The following is a 17,933-nucleotide window of genomic DNA, read 5'->3' as shown; positions in this document are numbered from 1 at the left end:
AAGCTCACTCTGGAGTCTGTGGCGCTCATCAGTCTGGTCCAAAACTACATGACCGTATTAAAAGAATGGGTTACTATTGGCCAACCATGGTACAAGATAGCATGGACTATGCAAAGAAATGTGAAGCCTGCCAATTTCACGCTAACTTCATTCATCAACCTCCAGAGCCATTGCACCCCACAGTCGCATCCTGGCCATTTGAAGCATGGGGACTCGATGTAGTTGGCCCAATTACACCAAAGTCATCTGCTGGACAAGCATATATTTTGGCAGCGACTGATTATTTTTCTAAGTGGGCAGAAGCCATCCCCCTACGTGAAGTGAAAAAAGAAAATGTTGTTGACTTCATTCGTACTCACATCATCTACAGATATGGTGTACCCCAACGAATTGTCACGGACAATGGAACACCATTTTACAATAAGTTGATGAAAAACTTATGTGAGAAGTTTAAATTCACACAACATAGATCATCAATGTACAATGCACCTGCAAATGGTTTAGCTGAAGCGTTCAACAAGACACTTTGTAGTTTATTGAGCAAAGTGGTCGCCAAGTCCAAACGTGATTGGCATGAAAGAATAGGGGAAGCTTTATGGGCATAAGAACGACATATAAATCAGCAACACAATCAACCCCATACTCGTTGGTGTATGGCGTTGAGGCAGTTCTCCCCCTAGAACTTCAAATTCCATCATTGCGAATTGCCATACAGGAAGGCTTGACGTCTGATGAAAATGATAAACTCCGACTTGCTGAGTTGGAGGCGCTTGACGAAAAAAGACTCCAAGCACAACAAAAATCTGAGTGCTACCAAGCTCGCCTGTCACGCGCTTTCAATAAGAAAGTTCGACCTCGCTCCTTTCAAGTTGGAGACATGGTCCTAGCAATTAAGAGACCCATCATTATTTCTCGCAAGACGGGAAGTAAATTCAGTTCTAAATGGGATGGTCCATACGTTGTCAAAGAGGTGTACACTAATGGGGCCTATAAAATTGTTGACGCTGACGGATTACGGGTGGGGCCTATCAACGGCAAGTTTCTGAAGCGCTACTACTCATGAAAAGTAAGAACATCGTTAACTCCTAAGCAAGAGGATAAACTGCATATGTTGAAAGAAACATACGTGCATTTGAACTACGTTGGCTTGATCTTGTAAAAGCAATTTGTTGATATTTTACAAGTACGTAGGCAGCTAGGGTAACATAAAAATTACTAGAGTGCAGCCACACCACAAAAAAAAAAAAAAAAATTGTAATACTCCTGGCCCGCAAGAGTATAAACTGTGAACGGCGAAACAAAAAAAAAAAATTGTAATACTCCTGGCCCGCAAGAGTATAAACTGTGAACGGCGAAACAAAAAAAAAAAATTGTAATACTCCTGGCCCGCAAGAGTATAAACTGTGAACGGCGAAACAAAAAAAAAAAATTGTAATACTCCTGGCCCGCAAGAGTATAAACTGTGAACGGCGAAACAAAAAAAAAAAATTGTAATACTCCTGGCCCGCAAGAGTATAAACTGTGAACGGCGAAAAAAAAAAAAAAAAAAAAAAAAAAAAAAAAAAAAAAAAAAAAAAAATTCTAACTCCCAAGCAAGAGTCTAAACTGCACACCAAAAAATTCTAACTCCCAAGCAAGAGTCTAAACTGCACACCAAAAACTCTAACTCCTAAGCAAGGTGTAAACTGCATATCCAAGCAAAAAAAAAAAAAAAAAAACAAAGGAAATTTGAACTCCCAAGTAAGAGTTTAAATTGCACACACACAAAAAAAAAAAAGTTCTAACTCCTAGCCCACAAGAATGCAAACAGTGAAGGACGACATCAAAACAAAAGCAATTCTCGGGTTAACGAACAATAATTTAACAAAACGAAAAATCATGGGTTAGACAACATACCTCGAGGGTGAGATTGACTGTCTTCAAGGGACTGTCTGGAGGTGTCAGTGTCGCAGTGCTAAAGACATATGAATAACACCCCTGACAGACTCACAGTGCTAAAGACATGTGGCCATCACGACGGAATCCCTGCCTTCGTCTTCGTCTTCAAGGGACTGTCTGGAGGTGTCAGTGTCGCAGTGCTAAAGACATATGAATAACACCCCGACAGGCTCACAGTGCTAAAGACATGTGGCCCATCACGACGGAATCCCTGCCTTCGTCTTCGTCTTCGTCTTCAAGGGACTGTCTGGAGGTGTCAGTGTCGCAGTGCTAAAGACATATGAATAACACCCCTGACAGGCTCACAGTGCTAAAGACATGTGGCCCATCACGACGGAATCCCTGCCTTCTTCTTCGTCTTCGTCTTCAAGGGACTGTCTGGAGGTGTCAGTGTCGCAGTGCTAAAGACATATGAATAACACCCCTGACAGGCTCACAGTGCTAAAGACATGTGGCCCATCACGACGGAATCCCTGCCTTCGTCTTCGTCTTCGTCTTCAAGGGACTGTCTGGAGGTGTCAGTGTCGCAGTGCTAAAGACATATGAATAACACCCCTGACAGGCTCACAGTGCTAAAGACATGTGGCCCATCACGACGGAATCCCTGCCTTCGTCTTCGTCTTCGTCTTCAAGGGACTGTCTGGAGGTGTCAGTGTCGCAGTGCTAAAGACATATGAATAACACCCCTGACAGGCTCACAGTGCTAAAGACATGTGGCCATCACGACGGAATCCCTGCCTTCGTCTTCGTCTTCAAGGGACTGTCTGGAGGTGTCAGTGTCGCAGTGCTAAAGACATATGAATAACACCCCTGACAGGCTCACAGTGCTAAAGACATGTGGCCCATCACGACGGAATCTCTGCCTTCATCTTCGTCCCCGTCTTCAAGTGAACCTGTCATTCACACAAAAAAAAAATATACGGGTACACATGCACAAAAAAAAGTGATACTGTGCAAACAAAATATTTTAGACTAAAAGGGTGTTAAAAGAAAAAGTCATCACCTCACTAGTCTTGAGCTTCTGCAAGACTTCAAAGTTAGTCTAGAATTCATTATCTCACAAAATACTGCAAGTCAAACAAAGTAGGTTAAGACCTAATTGTGTTAAAAAAAAAAAAAAAAAAAAAAAAAAAAAAAAAAAAAAAAACAAAGTGCCCACTCACATAAAAAAAAAAAAAAGGTGTGAAACAAAGAGACTAAATAGGGACATAACCTTGCTAGAGTTGTGCCTTTTGGTGTTGAACAATGTTGGGAGCATCATTGTCCTAGTTCTGTAACACCTTATGTACTCATGGACACTTTGTCCCTTTGATTAATGCACTTCTCTTTCCCCTAAAAAAAAAAATAGGGACAACAAGATAAATCACCGAAATTCAAACTGAAAAGGTGAAATTCAAAAGTACATTAATAAAAGAAAAAATTATATATAACTTGCAAGAAGCGGGTTGTATAGTTGTTCTTCTTCGCAAGAACTTTGAATTGGTTGATTACTAGTACGAATAAGGCAAAAATAACAAGCCTGTGAAAAAAAAGCCAAAGCAATCACAGTGCTGACACATCTCGCATCTCGCAAACATGAATTGCAGTTGACGGCAAAGTTTGGGTAAAAATATATATATATATATATATATATATATATATATATATATATATATATATATATACATATATTCCGAAATTTGGGTAAAAAAAAAAAGTCGAAGGTTGGCGTCACAGTTATATGACATTCATGGTGTCAAACTGCGTATACAAGCAATCAGGGGATCATGTATGATCATTCTCATCACAAACAAAACAAAACAAATAATAATAAAAAGGGCAGCACACATTACACATGGCAGGATAATCCATAGTTTGACAAAATCTACTTCGCTGATACTGATGATGAATCATGCAAATAGAAAGGAAAAAATTAATGAAAACAAAAAAAAAAAAAAAAGAGAACATGTTGATGCAGAAGACAAGTAACCAAAAGACAAAAAAGAAAATAAATCATCATGCTTCCTATTCAAATCAACCGAAAGTCAATAGAGAAGAGGAAGGAGAAACAATTCTATGGCTAATAAAGAGACAATATCAACAACCCCATATTCCTATGTGATGAAAGGAATAACGAAGTACTGGTGAATAACCGGTTAATATGCAGAAAAAAAAAAAAAAAAAATCAAGACAAATTCAGGAGCAGTGATGTACCCACAGTGTTATATTATCAGTGAATAATCATCAAGCATCAGACGATGGTGGGAATTCAAGGAAAAAAAAATGTATTGCGTGTGTGCGTTACCTTGATTCACAAAAGACGAAGTTGGTTTGCAAAGCTACGAGTCAAACCCAATGTCTGGGTAAATAAATGAAGACCAACAGATTGACGTACAAATTGATTCTGCTAATGTGCACATAGCACATTAAACGCAAGTCTTGTGTATTTATATACCTCAAGAAAAGATAACCTAAAATTTATTCGATTAGGATTATTTTTCCGAGTCCAAAAACTTAATAGAGTTGTAAGTAGTTCATAACTCTAGGAAACAACTCTCAACACGGTGATTGTCACCTAATTGCTAAACCAAACACAAATTCGAGACCTTGTCACGATTAAACACTTCAAATCGTGTACGTGACGATGTCTCGAGGGGGCAATTTGTAGACACTAAAAATTTATTAGTGTTTTACATTAAATAAATTGATTATTATTGAGCTAAAATAAATCTGATTAGCCCAATTTAATTAATTTAGCCCACTCAAATTACATATCCAAATTAAATTAAACAAATATAATTTGGGTTATAAAGTATTGGGCTAGCCCAAATTACTAGTTCGAGTAAGACGGTCAAGTGGCAAAGGTAAAAAGACTTCCAAGTCATAAACGGGCCCAAACCCATAAATTACCAAGTCCATGAAGGATCTCCATTTCCTATAAATAGACCTCACATCTCTCAGTTGAGGGGACGGAAAAATCATTATTCTCAAGAGCTCATAAAATTCTCTTAGAATTCTCTCTGCAATTAGTCAACAAGCACATCAAAACTGTGCCGACTATTTAAATACACCCAAACATATTCGACTGAGATTCAAGCTTTGTCAGCCCTCATTCGAATATACCCAAACAAAACTCAAACTCAGGTTGACGTCGACAAAACGTCATCCACACTCAAACTCAAATTGACATTGACAACAGGTCAGTCTACATTCAACTCCACGTCGACACCAACACGTGTCACTCTCAAGCTACGAAACAGAATCAGAGGACTTAGTTTATTTTTCATTATAAACTGTTTACAGAGATTGTACACAATACATTTATTGAAATATAATTTCTTTGTTACTTTATTTCTCGTCTTATTTATTTCGACTCGAAATTTTGTGTATACAATATTAAAATTGGACAGTCTCTTTTAATAATTTTTGTAAAGCATGATATTAAAATTGTGTGAAGCCTTTATATTTTTACATTTGAGTGACAAATTTCTAGTTCTAATTCGAAAAGCTACCAACCTGAAATTTAGTGTCGCTGCCACTAAAATCAGGCTCAAAGTCATTATTGTAAGATTTATCTTCCTTCCCCATTCAAAAGTGAAACTGCCAAACATATTATACACACCTAAGCTAAACTAGGAAACCTAATATTACATAGCCTAATGCACGCCTAATTATATGGAGATAATCAAGGATTTGTAATCCTTGAGATATTTACAAAGAAAATTCTACATATATTCTAACAACTCCTCCGCAGTCAAAACAGGAGGCTTCCGAATGCTAAGATTGTCACGAAAATCTTCAAATAAAACCAAAAGAAGGCCTTCATTGAAGATATTCGCAATCTGGTGGCGAGAAGGAACATGTAAGACACGAACTTGCCCACAGGTAACCTCCTCACAAAGGAAATAAATGTCCATCTCGGTATGTTTAGTGCGCTGATGATTAACAGGATCCCCAGATAAATAAATGACACTAACATTATCACAATAGACCAATGTGGCTTTGAGAATAGGACAGTGAAGCTCAAGAAGAAGATTCCATAACCAATAGGATTCCAAAACGACATTAGCAACACCCATGTATTCAGCTTCAGCACTACAGTGAGATAGGGTAAGTTGTCGTTTGGCGCACCAGGATAATAAGTTATTCCCAAGAAACACACACTAAATAGAAGTGGAGCGTGAGTATCAGGACAACCATCCCAATTTGCATCCGTATATGAAATAAGAGTAGAGCATGATGATGGGTAGAGATGTAATGGTCGAGAGTCCCCTGAATACAGCGCACAATTCGCTTTAAAGCAGTCATATGTTCCACCCAAGGATCATGCATAAATAAGCAAACGTGTCGCACCACATAAGATATATTTGGGCAGGTAAAGGTGAGATACTGTAGAACCCCAGCAAGACTCCTATAAAGAGTATGATCCTCATATGGTGAACTCATAGTAGCACTGAGTTTGGATTTGGTGTCCACTGGAGTAGGAGAGGGTTTGCAAGCCGACATACCAGTCCTTTCAATAATTCCAGCAGCATATTTACGTTGAGACAAAAACAAACCACTTGCATGACAAGTAACAACAATATTAAAAGTAACTCAAAGGACCAAGGTCCTTCATAGCAAACTAAAAGCTAAGAGAGGCTATAATAGACTAACAAAGTGCATCAGAAGAGGCAGTGAGAATAATATCATCAACATACAACAGCAGATAAGCCATGGCAGAACCATTGCGGTATGAAAAGTGAGTGATTAGAGGTACTATGAGTGAAGCCAATAGTGGACACAAAATCCGGCAAACCTGGTGTACCATGCTCGGGGGCTTGCTTAAGACCATGCAAAGATTTTTTTTCAAGAGACAAACATGAGATGGGTGATCGGGATCACGAAAACCCAGTGGTTGGTGCATGTAGACAGTCTCTTTGAGCTCCCCATGTAAAAACGCATTCTTCACATCAAACTGGTGAATAGGCCATGATTTGGACAAAGCCGGACTGAGAATTGTCCGGATAGTGGCCGGTTTTACAACTAGACTAAAAGTCTCACCATAGTCAATAAGAGCATCAAATTCATCAGTCATAACGTCAAAGTGTTCTTTCTCCTACATTTGCGAATCAAGGGATATAAACAACCCCCCCCCCCCTCCAAAAAAAAAGGGAAAAAGATGTAAGATACTTCCTCCGAAACAAAATAGATGTTATACTTTCTAAATATAGTTGTAACAAAATATATCTTACACTTCCTTTTTAGGCATCAATCGCTCTTTATTTCTCTCCTATCACATGGGTCCCTTTTTTTCTTTCTCTCTATCTCTCTTTTCTTAATAAAAAAATGTCTAGAAAAGATTTTTTTAAAGTGTAACATCTATTTTGTTACGGAGAAAGTATAAGTTCTGTGATAAGGACTACGAACTTAAACTTTAAATTATGTTCAAATAGGTTATAAATAAATTCATATAAGTTACCGTTCTAATAAATGTGTTGGAGGTAAAAGCACACGCTCTAGATTTGTTTGCATCAGCTTCTTTAAATAATGTCTCAATTCATCCTATTGTATCATATTCGGGATGCAATATGGTTCAATTTTTTTTTTTGTTTGATTCAATCCCTCATCAATCTATTACCAATACTTAAGTGGTAATGCATGCACTCCCCAATTTGTTACATTTCCCTCCCATAAGTAACAAAATACATTATTTAATGGTAATGGTTACCATTCTATTTCCATTCCATGACTTGAACCAAACACCTAATAAAGGTAACCATTTTTGTTACCATTCTTCTCCTCTATTTATTTTCATTCCCTTTTAAGTCAATAACAATAAGATTTCATTCTTGAACAAGAATTCATCTTTTACCTTGTTTCATCTATTCCATGACTGAAACAGGGAGATACACATTGCACCACCTCGTTCTAAATAAGTCTTCCCTGTGCAGACTGCAGAGAGATACAACTTTAGAAGCAAAACATATTGTTCTCTTAGCTTCCTTAAACAGATAATATTTCACCTCAAAACAAATGTCCGAGTCAAACGCAGAAGTCCCCTTCAGAACATAACTTTATTTTAAAAAAATGGTCTTTAAAACTCACTGCATCATAAACTTTTCTAAACAACTAGTAGTACCACTCGAAAACATATAATTATCCACCAAAAAATAACCAATATGCTAAAGTTTCTCAGGTAAGCTAAACTATCCACCAGGAAACCAATAAGAAAGATGATTAGCTCTCTAAACACTGCATAGCTCTAAAAGAGAGCCATAGTTAAGATTTTTATAAGGAAGAATCTAAACTCGAAAATCTTTCCTTGAACAAGAATTTACAGAAAACACAAAACAGTAGGCAAAGCTGAAGCCTGAAGATGTGAATCTATGACGCAGCTTATAAACCACATCCTACAAATACTTGGCAGAAACTCAGCCATTTTTTTCTTCACTACCACTAAAGGATTATACAGGTGAAAGTAAAGCAAATACTACGCACCAAATGGGAAAAGAAATTAACACAAGAAAAAAGCATCTTTAAATGAGAACGATTTTCAAACGTACAAGGAAATATGCAATTATGCATACTAAATGCCAGACTATACTATACTCACAAGCAAGGCAGTAAGATATATCGGTGACAGTTGATTTTCTTCAAATAATCATATGAACACGCCCAATTTTCTCAGGTATCATACAAATACTGCAGTTTTACATCGCACATCTCTTCACTCTTGTGATAAAAATATAAACTACGCTTTACAATAAGTTTATGATGAGACTGAAATATATGGTGGCTATGGATCGGGCGCGGGGGGTGGGGGGGGGGGGAAGAGAGAATATTTAAGCAATAAGCTAGTGTGTAAAAGATGGTTAACTCATCTGATATCTCAAATGGATTCCTCACTATGTGAAACAAAGTCTTCTTCATACAAGCAAATCCACCAAGGCCATTCATGCATCCAATATGAGGCTTCCAAACAACTAGCGATCTGGGCTAAGCTCTTAGCTATACCATTTAGCATCACAGAAACCAAGAAATGTCTGCTCCACTAACAGATCAACCATTGCAAGCAATAGTATCTGTCTGAATAGAGTATTCACCATAAAGACAGCTATTACTCGCTTCCAAGAAAGCCTTCTCGTTCACTTCTTTGCCGTATCTATACAGGTAGTTCAAACCCAACAAAAGCTCTATAATTGCAGCTTCAGTCTTTGATTGATTTGCAAAATACAGGGTCTGCACTAGAAGAACACTCCCCCGAGGAACAACATGATGTTTCTCATAATTCCTTTCAGAATGCCATCTAACCGTGTTATGTGCAAGCGGAGAAAGCCATTCCAACATTCTAGCTATGGCCAGGCTCCATTCAGTAGCAAGGGCCGAATCATAGGTTGAGGACGCCAAGGATTTAGTGTATAGTTTTAATCTTCCCCTTAACATGCTTCTTATGCTTGTTGTTAACATACTGTAGAGATCATCTCTTGCATCACAGGCGATCAGATGAGGTGATGAAGCAAGCTTCTCTATTAATATGATAATGTTTGCGTAATGGAGACTTAAGGCAGCACTTCCCAGAGAAGATGGAGGAGTATTTGATAGTATACATTGTGAAAGCAAAACAGAGTCGCTTGAAGGAATTGTGTTATCACAAAGAGAAGGATCCAATTTATTTACATTTCCGTCCACCTCACTCAATACAATAGCTGCAGAAGCGGAACTTGAGGGCCCACTACTTGTCGGCATACAACTCTTAACTACTGGAGAATCGCTTGCACCAATCATGCATCCTTTAAAAGGTCCTGATTGAGAAAATCGTTTTGTGTTTAGAAAAGAAAATTTTCTGTGTTGGCTATTTACATGCTGCGGAGCCTGTCTCTGTTGCTTTTTACTGGCTCTCTTACTTCTAGTGGGCAATCCCAATAAAGAGCTTGACCTAACCAAAGGTCCTGAATAAAATATAGAGGCATGATTTTCTGAGGGATAAACAGATGATTGTACAAATGAGCGACTTCTAGGAAGAGTTCCAGCTGTAGACGGATGCCCAGACATATTATTTCTGTCCAAAAATATAACTTGATTAATTCCAAGCAGAATTCTGAGCCTTTCGATTACTGTAACTAGACACCTTGACAGAAATTTCACAATGTAGTCATGTGTCCTGGACCATGGTGACATTTGTCGCAAGTTTTTAACCTCCTGGCGTTGCCAAATGACCTTCTGCTGAAATTCAAGCAATTTCACTCTATTCGTTTCTGGATTACACTGCATTCTCCTCAGTGTTTGTTCAAGCTCTACCAAAACTTCCATCTCTTGATGCAATTGTGAAGTAGCACCAACGAATCTCTCCATTTTCTTAATTTTCTTCTCCATCTTCTTCCATCTATACTCCCATCCGTATGATTCAAGAGAGTTCTCCAAAGGTCTGCTAAAAATTTGGTCCAAACGATGATATACAGGATTAGAGCACTTCTTGCCTAAGCTAGTGACAGAGTGTGCGGCATACCACAAATTCTCAACTATTTCCGCAAAAGCCAGGTTCATGAGATAATTTTCATCATCCGATACAAGTTTTACAATCCCAGGCGAGTTAACAACATCTTCCCTTAACCGTGCCATCTGAATATCACTCAAACAATTCCACAAGCTAATAACCTTGGACATCAAAGTCGCCACCTCAAATGCTACAATGCCCAGTACAGCTTTCTCAGAATGTGATCCATTTCTTCGTGAGGTCCCCCACAAGCTACTAAACCAGGATTCTTTCACTCCTTCACTCCCCATCCTACACAAGCATACCGAGATCAAACTAAACTGAATATTGACAACTAATAATACACTCCAATGAAAGTAACACATAACGAAATGAGATTCAACCCAAAAATCATGACTTTGCCGATAAGTGACCCTTACTTACACGAAATGCCTGAATCCGGAGATATGCTAATATTCACATATCACCATTATACATTAGTAACCAAGCTTGTTAAGTGCTCGAAATCGCTATTTGCAAATTATCAACCATAGCAATTTTTATTTTAATCAAATACTCATAGTTTTTTTTTTTTTTTTTTTGCTAGTAGGATAAATTAGACAAGAATCAGGTCAAAGTCTGACACCTTATTCACAGTAAACAAATCAGAACATATCCTAAAATCCATAATTCTACTTACAAAAATAGCCAATATAAGAAACCCAGCCATTTGGGGGCATGATGTAATGAAAACAAGCTTTGATAAAATCACTGGCATTTCATGACAAATAGAATCAACTGTTCAATTCAGGCAAAATGCCAAATTTGACAATGCAGTAAAGTTACAGATCCAACTGACATGAAAAGTTAAAACTCATGATATCAAAATCAACAAATTACTTGAACTAAAATTCATCTACATCAAATTTCTTTAAGGGGCAAAAAGAAAAAACAAAGACAACCCATGTATAACCACCTCAACCCCCACCATAAAAACTACTTCTTTTACACAAACAAAAAATATGGGTCTTCAAACTCAGGAAAGTTACATTGAAAAGAAAAAATAATTACCAAGATAATTAGCAGAAAATACCAATTTAAACAAGCATAAATCTGAAACTAAAGAAACTAGTTTAACAAAGAAAAATAGAAGAAATAAAGTGGGGTAAATACTAACCGAGAAATTTGAGCTGTTGTTTGGCGGAGTAAAGAAGAGGAAGAACTTTGAACTTAGAAGAAGAGGAGTGAGAATTGAGAAAGTGGGATCCGAGTAAAGTTTCAGACCCAACCAACTGGCAACTGGGTTATCGTGTAAGGATAGATGTGTGTGTTTTTTTGGGGAGGATTATTATTATGAATTAATTATTGCAAAGGAGTAGAGTAGAGTATGAGTATTCATTGAGTGAGTGAGTGAGTGACAACTTTTTTTAACTTTTTTGTAGTTGCGTTTATTTGAATGAATGAATGAATTGAGATGAAATGTCGTCTAATGTTAAGGCCCACATTGACAACCATCTGACTGTTAGCATATTGCATATAGGTTCATCATGCTTTTGAACTTTATAGTCAGGGCTCACCTCCTTCCTCAAAGAGTCAAAGTATGGCCCTTTATTGGCAATTGGACTCCTTTGTCCTATATTGGCGTATATGGTTAATAGAGGATTGTATATACTTCCTTCGTTCCATAATAAATGAAACACTTCTCAAAAAAAAACTCTCACATAAAAGAGAAAAGTGTTTCACTTATTATGGGACGGAGGAAGTATTTTTTTTTCTAAAGGCAAGTAGAAAGATTGAGAGAAAGGGAGGGATAGCCTAGTGGTTAAAGCTTCTCTTTCGGTTTTAGGAGGTATTGGGATCGATCCTCACCCTTGACAAGTTGGGATCTCCTTTATTCCCCTCAACTTGTCAAGGTTTCTCCTTACCTTATCAAAAAAAAAAAAAAAAATAGAAAGATTGAGAGACCTTTTGAATGAGGAGAACTCCTAAAACATCGTTTACTACAAGTATTTATGGTGAAAACATATTTCACTAAGTGACCAACATTAACTATCCAATCAGTTGGTTCGTTTGATTCTATATAGATGTATCTGATACTCCAACTGTTGAAGGACTTGAGAAGTGTTTCGGTGTCGTGGATGATGTGTGCTATTTGCCAAGGGGGACACCAAAGTCCTTGAATAGCATTAACAACAAGCAAGTTGTTGTCTTCGATTTGGATTTTTGCATATTCTCTTGAGTGATTAGGAGGATACCTTGATTAAGACTAGTAGCTTCTGCAATGAAGACTTGAGTATTGCCCACATTGTATGTAGAGGCTTTACATAGATTCCCTTGGTGATAGCGGAAGATAACTCCAATTGCCAACTACTGCTGAGTTAGCACAAATCCAACTGTTAATGAACCAGACATTATAGTATTTTTTTACAATTTTTCCACCAATTACCTCCTAGTTTTCAGAAAATTCAACAGGTACCCTTACACTATTCAAAATTCACCAAGTACCCCTCACTGTTTATTAGCATTAAATGCCCTTACACCTAAACGGAACCGTTACCCAATATTTACAAGTTTGCCATTATTTTGCGGTGCCATGACGTTAACCTCTTAGCTTGTCATAAACCATCACTTCACTTCCAAAAAATCTGTCCCCTCAACTTCCACTCCTCTATTTTGTTTCATCCATGGAATCCTAAAACTGGAGCCTTTGAACAAAATTTTGTAATCATTTGATGGGCATTAGCATGGTTGTTGGTGAGATTGTTGTGGAGTTGAATAATTTGAACATAACAGTGAAGAAAAAGTACGACTTTGTGGAATTGCAAAGAACTTCAAATTTTGAAAGTGACGGATCAAAATCTTTGAAAGGTAAACTCTTACTTCCTTTTCTTCAACCTAAAGTGCTTCAAAGCTTAGTAATTTCGCAATTGTCGCATCTATAATGTTTTGTGTTCGTGCAGGATGCTAGGTTTAGCTGATTGTTTGACTTGTTATTTTTTTTCAAAAATTTGTGCTTTGTATTTAGGTTTTCTTTAGTTTCTGTTCGATTTGGATGTTATCTTATTCTTAGGATGGTTGTTGTGTGGTTATTGGTACATTACAATACGCATGATTTTGGTATTAGGGTGGAGGACACTGATTTGTGTAATTTAACATGTTTGTTTGAGGATTTTCTTGAGGAATTAGTGAAGCAAAATGTGTATTTGCCTAAACTTTTTAGGCTGTTAATTGAAAATCCTAAGACTGAGAACAAATTAAAATTGAGATGCGCAATGATTCTGTTTTGATGAAGATGTGGGTGTGGGGCTTGGGCAAGGATACCATTGAGGTATGGTAGATGATACTGCAGACCTTTACCAAGTTTTTAGATTTGTTCTTGCAAAGAAAGATAAGGAGGAAAAGGACAAGCTTGAGAACATTAGGAGAATGCAGGAGATATTACAGAGGGAGATGGGTGAGGAAATTAGAAGATAAGAGGAAGAGGAGAATGAAAGGAGGAAACAAGAGGAATAGCAGAGGAGAATGGAAGAAGAGCAATTGTATGCAAAGGTTTTGCGTGTTGCTGTTGAGGTGCCTATGTTGTTTGTAGACAATGATAAGGTTTAGTACATAAGAGTGTACTCAACCCAAGAACCTGATGAAGTGTTCCTTGACTCCTCTCAATTGAACAACAATAGCCCAACGCAAGTGATGCACAATCTACTAATGAGCCTGGACTTAATGAAGAGCCACAACCCACAAAATCAACACCCACAAAGAGAACACTTAGAAAAGAAACCACAGCAGCGAAAACAACAACACACAAGAGGAAAAATCTGACCCCAAGGCCCAAGAAGAAGGGCGACCCTAAATTTAAAATTGATTATCAACCCCAAGAACAACAACAGTCCACCCCAACTAAGCATGACCCCGCCTCCTCATAGCCCATCCCCTCACTATCCTTCCCCTCACAACCCACCCCAACTAAGTCTGCATCACCACCTATTTCACATCCCACCCAGTCACAACATACTCCAACTGAGGCAACTTCACCTCCGATTTCACAGCCTACATGACCACCTTATTCATATCCAACTTCCTCATAGAGTCACAGGCCACCCCTTCACAGCCCCCAACATCACCAGTAGTCAAAGGGAAGGTGAAGGTTAGACCCACAAGTTTTAGAGTGCCTAAAACCACAGCTAAAAAAACACGACAATTATGTTCCAAGAAGACAAGGAACTGGGAGGAAAGTGGATGGATATCAAGGAATGTTGGTTTGGGTTTTGGTGATGATGATGATGGAGATGATGAAGAGTTTGTTGTTGGGGATCGAGGATGAAGAAGCCTTAGAGGATAATGATGTTTTAGGGGATTTTGTGGTCTAAGAGGGGGATGATAACCTTCTATATGATAGTGTATCTGAGAAAGCTTTTGAAGCTATCCTGGATGGGAGCTCTACCATGGACAAATTATACAAGAATAGTAAAATTTGGAGTGAACAACCATAAGGGTCTATTACACTAGAGCCTTGGTTGATCTTTCTAGCTAGGGAAGTATTTTCTTGATGTTTTCTGAAGGACTTCTGCATTCAAGAGGGCTTTGGTCTTTGTGTAATAAATGTCGATAACAAGAGATTTATAACTTGTTGTATCATGAAAGCATATGATTGGAGGATACATGCTTCCAGATTAACTGATAAGATCAGTTGGGCCATCAAGACTATCATGGGGTAACACACCACCCGCGGGAGGTTAGAAGAGAACCCCATGGTTTCTTCTAGTTAGTTGTGTGGGCATTTGTTAGGATGTAATAAAGACAACTCTTGAAATTCCAATGGAGTCTTTGCAAAGGATAACATAGGAGATGTTCAGGGTGTCAGTTAAGAGGAAACTGTTTTATAAAGTCAAAATAATGGCTAAGGAGCATATTTATGGGGGTTTTGCTGAGGTTTATAGCTTACGACCTACATATACTGAGGTGATAAAGCCCACATGCCCAGGGTCATATGCACTAATTACTTACACAGGGAGCACAATCAGGTCGCACCAAAGTTCAAGGCAAGTTTCTTTTCCTTTACTTCACAAGTTAGAGGGTTTTTAAGGGGTTGTAGGCCTTTGATAGGCATTGATGGGGCACATTTGAGTGGATACTATAATGGGATTTGTTGTCAGCTCTTAGTGTGGATGGTAATAGTGATAATTTTTTTAAATCCTATGGGATATAGTTGATACTGAAGCACATAGTCTTGGGAGTACTTCTCTATTACGAACTTGAGGCTTTGCTTTGACAAAGAAGGGTGTTCCAAGGATGATTGGTGCTTCATCAATGAAGAAGATGAGAGAGGTCGATGGTGTTGTCGATAGGGTGTTTTCCAAGGCAAGTGGAAGGGTCTGTTGCCAGCACTTGACATGAACTACAAGAATGCAGGCTGGAGTGAATCAACCTTCTATAATTGTTCTGGATTGCAGCAAATGCCTACAACACATATGTGTTCAACAAAGCTATGGAGAACATAATGGCTTTTGATGAAGATGTTGTTGCATACCTAGATAACACAACATAACAGTGATTTGAACATATGTTTGACACAACAATCAGTTGTGAATACAATTTCACAAACTTTGTAGAAAGTTTCAATGCGTGCACCAAGCTCATAGAGATTTACATGTGCTCAATCTACTTGAAGGTATACATCTATAACTTTTTTTTTTTTTTTTTTGCAAGTTCTCAAATATTATTGGTCTAATATTTTTCTATAATTTTTTAGCCCTAAGAGTCTGGTCTATGAAGAGAATTGGTGCAAGGTTTGACAAAGCCATTAACGTGGAGCCACGGCAGCTAACTGATTATGCTTCAAAGGTGCTTGAAACTAGGAGTGGGGATTCAAGGTTATGTCATGCTACAACTTGTGAACGAGGGGAGTTTTGACAATTTTGTTTCGCACCATATAACCTTGCGAGTTTCCAAATTCACCATATACTTCTGACTTTTTAAAAAATACATCAAATCACCCTTGTGACTAACGGTGTTAAACGTTCGTCATTCATTAACCCCTCATCCCCCTCTAATCTTAATCAAATCATCTACACCTAACCCCCTCTAACCCTAATTTTAACCCTTAATTAACCCTAACCACCCAACCATCACCCCTCCCCCATCCCTACCCCTTCCCCCCACTGCTCCACCATTCCCGAAGCCTCCTTCCCCCACTCCCCGCAGCCTCCCATGTTGCCCCCTAACCCCCTCCCCCGTAGCCCAACAGTTCTTCCACCCTCAAAGCCCCCCTTCCTCCTTCCCCGTAGCCCAACAGCTCCCCAACCCTCGAAGCCCCCCCCCCCCCCGCAGCCCCACCCCCAAAGCTCCCCCCACATCCCCACCCCTGAAGGTTATTATAAAATGATTTATTATAGAATACCTAATAAGTATATTATAATAATTAGGGATGGAAATGGATGGGATTCGGGACGGGTGGAGCATCACCTGCATCCATCCGCTCCACCCGCATCCATCCATCCGTCACCCATCGAGTGAAACGGGTGTGTGGGTGATAAACGGGTGAAACCATGTAGTATATTTTCTAATGAAATTTGTGATATGATATACATGATATAAAATGTTTCTATCAAAAATATAAAAAGTAAGTAAGTTTATTTACATGTAAAACTTAATAAATGTGTGATGGGTTGGAGGTTAAACGGGTGATGGATCGGGTGACGGGTGAAAAAATTCTCACCCACCACCCGCTTTCCATCCATTTAAATCGGATTTTTCATCCATTTAAAAAACCGGGTTAAAAGGGTGATGGATGATCCATCATCCATTTCCATCCTTAATAATAATTCATTATGTAACATGTATTAGTTAGTGAGCATAATATACCCAAGGTTATTTTTTTTTGCTCATCACTCATTTGAAATCCTCATAATGAGCAAAATATACGTAAAGGAGAACTTTAGATGAGCAAAAAATAGTTTTGTATGTATTATGCATATGTTGCACCCGCATGTATAATGAATGTTCTCCAGACATCATAATCTTCCTTGAGTATAACCATTGGTTGATCTAAGCTATAAATCAAGAGGAGAGAAGGTATAAAAAGCAATAAATAGACAGGAGAGAGAAAAAAAGGGTGAAAGAGAAGGAAGATTTGATCGTTGAAACGATTTAAACTCAACAAAAAAAAAGGTGGTTCCTTGTACACATGACACATGCAGAGACAAGGAGAAAACTAACGCGATTCCCACTTCTGTTGCACGACAGAGATCTAACCATCCCCAATTCATCAATCTAATGGTCTATATTGCATTGAATTAGCAGTGTTAAAAATTTTCACAACGACCATATCTACTGTTTAAATATTTTTTCAAAAAAGCACCAACAACCATTATTTTTTGTCTATACATAGAGACCAATATTGAGCTACTTCTACACATCTTAGTCATATTTGTTTCCTTCATCATTTATCCACCCCACAAAAATAAATTTCTCATAATAAAGATTGATTATGGATCCCGAAATCGGCAAAAAAAGAAACACTCCAAAATCCAAAAGATCACCTCAACAATCTCACATTAATCCA

At 38.1% G+C, this 17,933-nt stretch overlaps 1 protein-coding gene and 1 long non-coding RNA gene across 2 annotated transcripts; both read right to left on the bottom strand.

Moving 5' to 3' along the window:
• Window positions 1-2,988: 2,988 nt before the first annotated feature.
• Window positions 2,989-4,449, bottom strand: LOC125491674 (uncharacterized). Its single transcript, XR_007268413.2, has 3 exons — window positions 4,223-4,449; window positions 3,152-3,270; window positions 2,989-3,005 (listed from the first exon to the last, which is right to left on the bottom strand). It is a non-coding gene; the product is annotated as an uncharacterized LOC125491674 (long non-coding RNA).
• A 4,068-nt stretch (window positions 4,450-8,517) lies between these two features.
• Window positions 8,518-11,799, bottom strand: LOC104898517 (hypothetical protein). Its single transcript, XM_010685607.4, has 2 exons — window positions 11,550-11,799; window positions 8,518-10,684 (listed from the first exon to the last, which is right to left on the bottom strand). The coding sequence occupies exon 2, from the start codon at window positions 10,681-10,683 to the stop codon at window positions 8,959-8,961; it is 1,725 nt and encodes a 574-aa protein (XP_010683909.2). The 5' UTR covers window position 10,684; window positions 11,550-11,799; the 3' UTR covers window positions 8,518-8,958.
• Between the last annotated feature and the right edge of the window lie 6,134 nt (window positions 11,800-17,933).

The sequence above is a fragment of the Beta vulgaris genome, chromosome 7 (genome assembly GCF_026745355.1).
Source record: "Beta vulgaris subsp. vulgaris cultivar EL10 chromosome 7, EL10.2, whole genome shotgun sequence".
NCBI lineage: Eukaryota > Viridiplantae > Streptophyta > Magnoliopsida > Caryophyllales > Amaranthaceae > Beta > Beta vulgaris.
Note: the sequence above shows the minus strand (reverse complement) of the source record. Positions and strands in the feature narration are given on the sequence as shown.

Coding starts and splice junctions, on each gene's coding strand:
- LOC104898517 (XM_010685607.4), bottom strand. CDS start 10,683: ATGGGGAGTGAAGGAGTGAAAGAATCCTGGTTTAGTAGCTTGTGGGGG.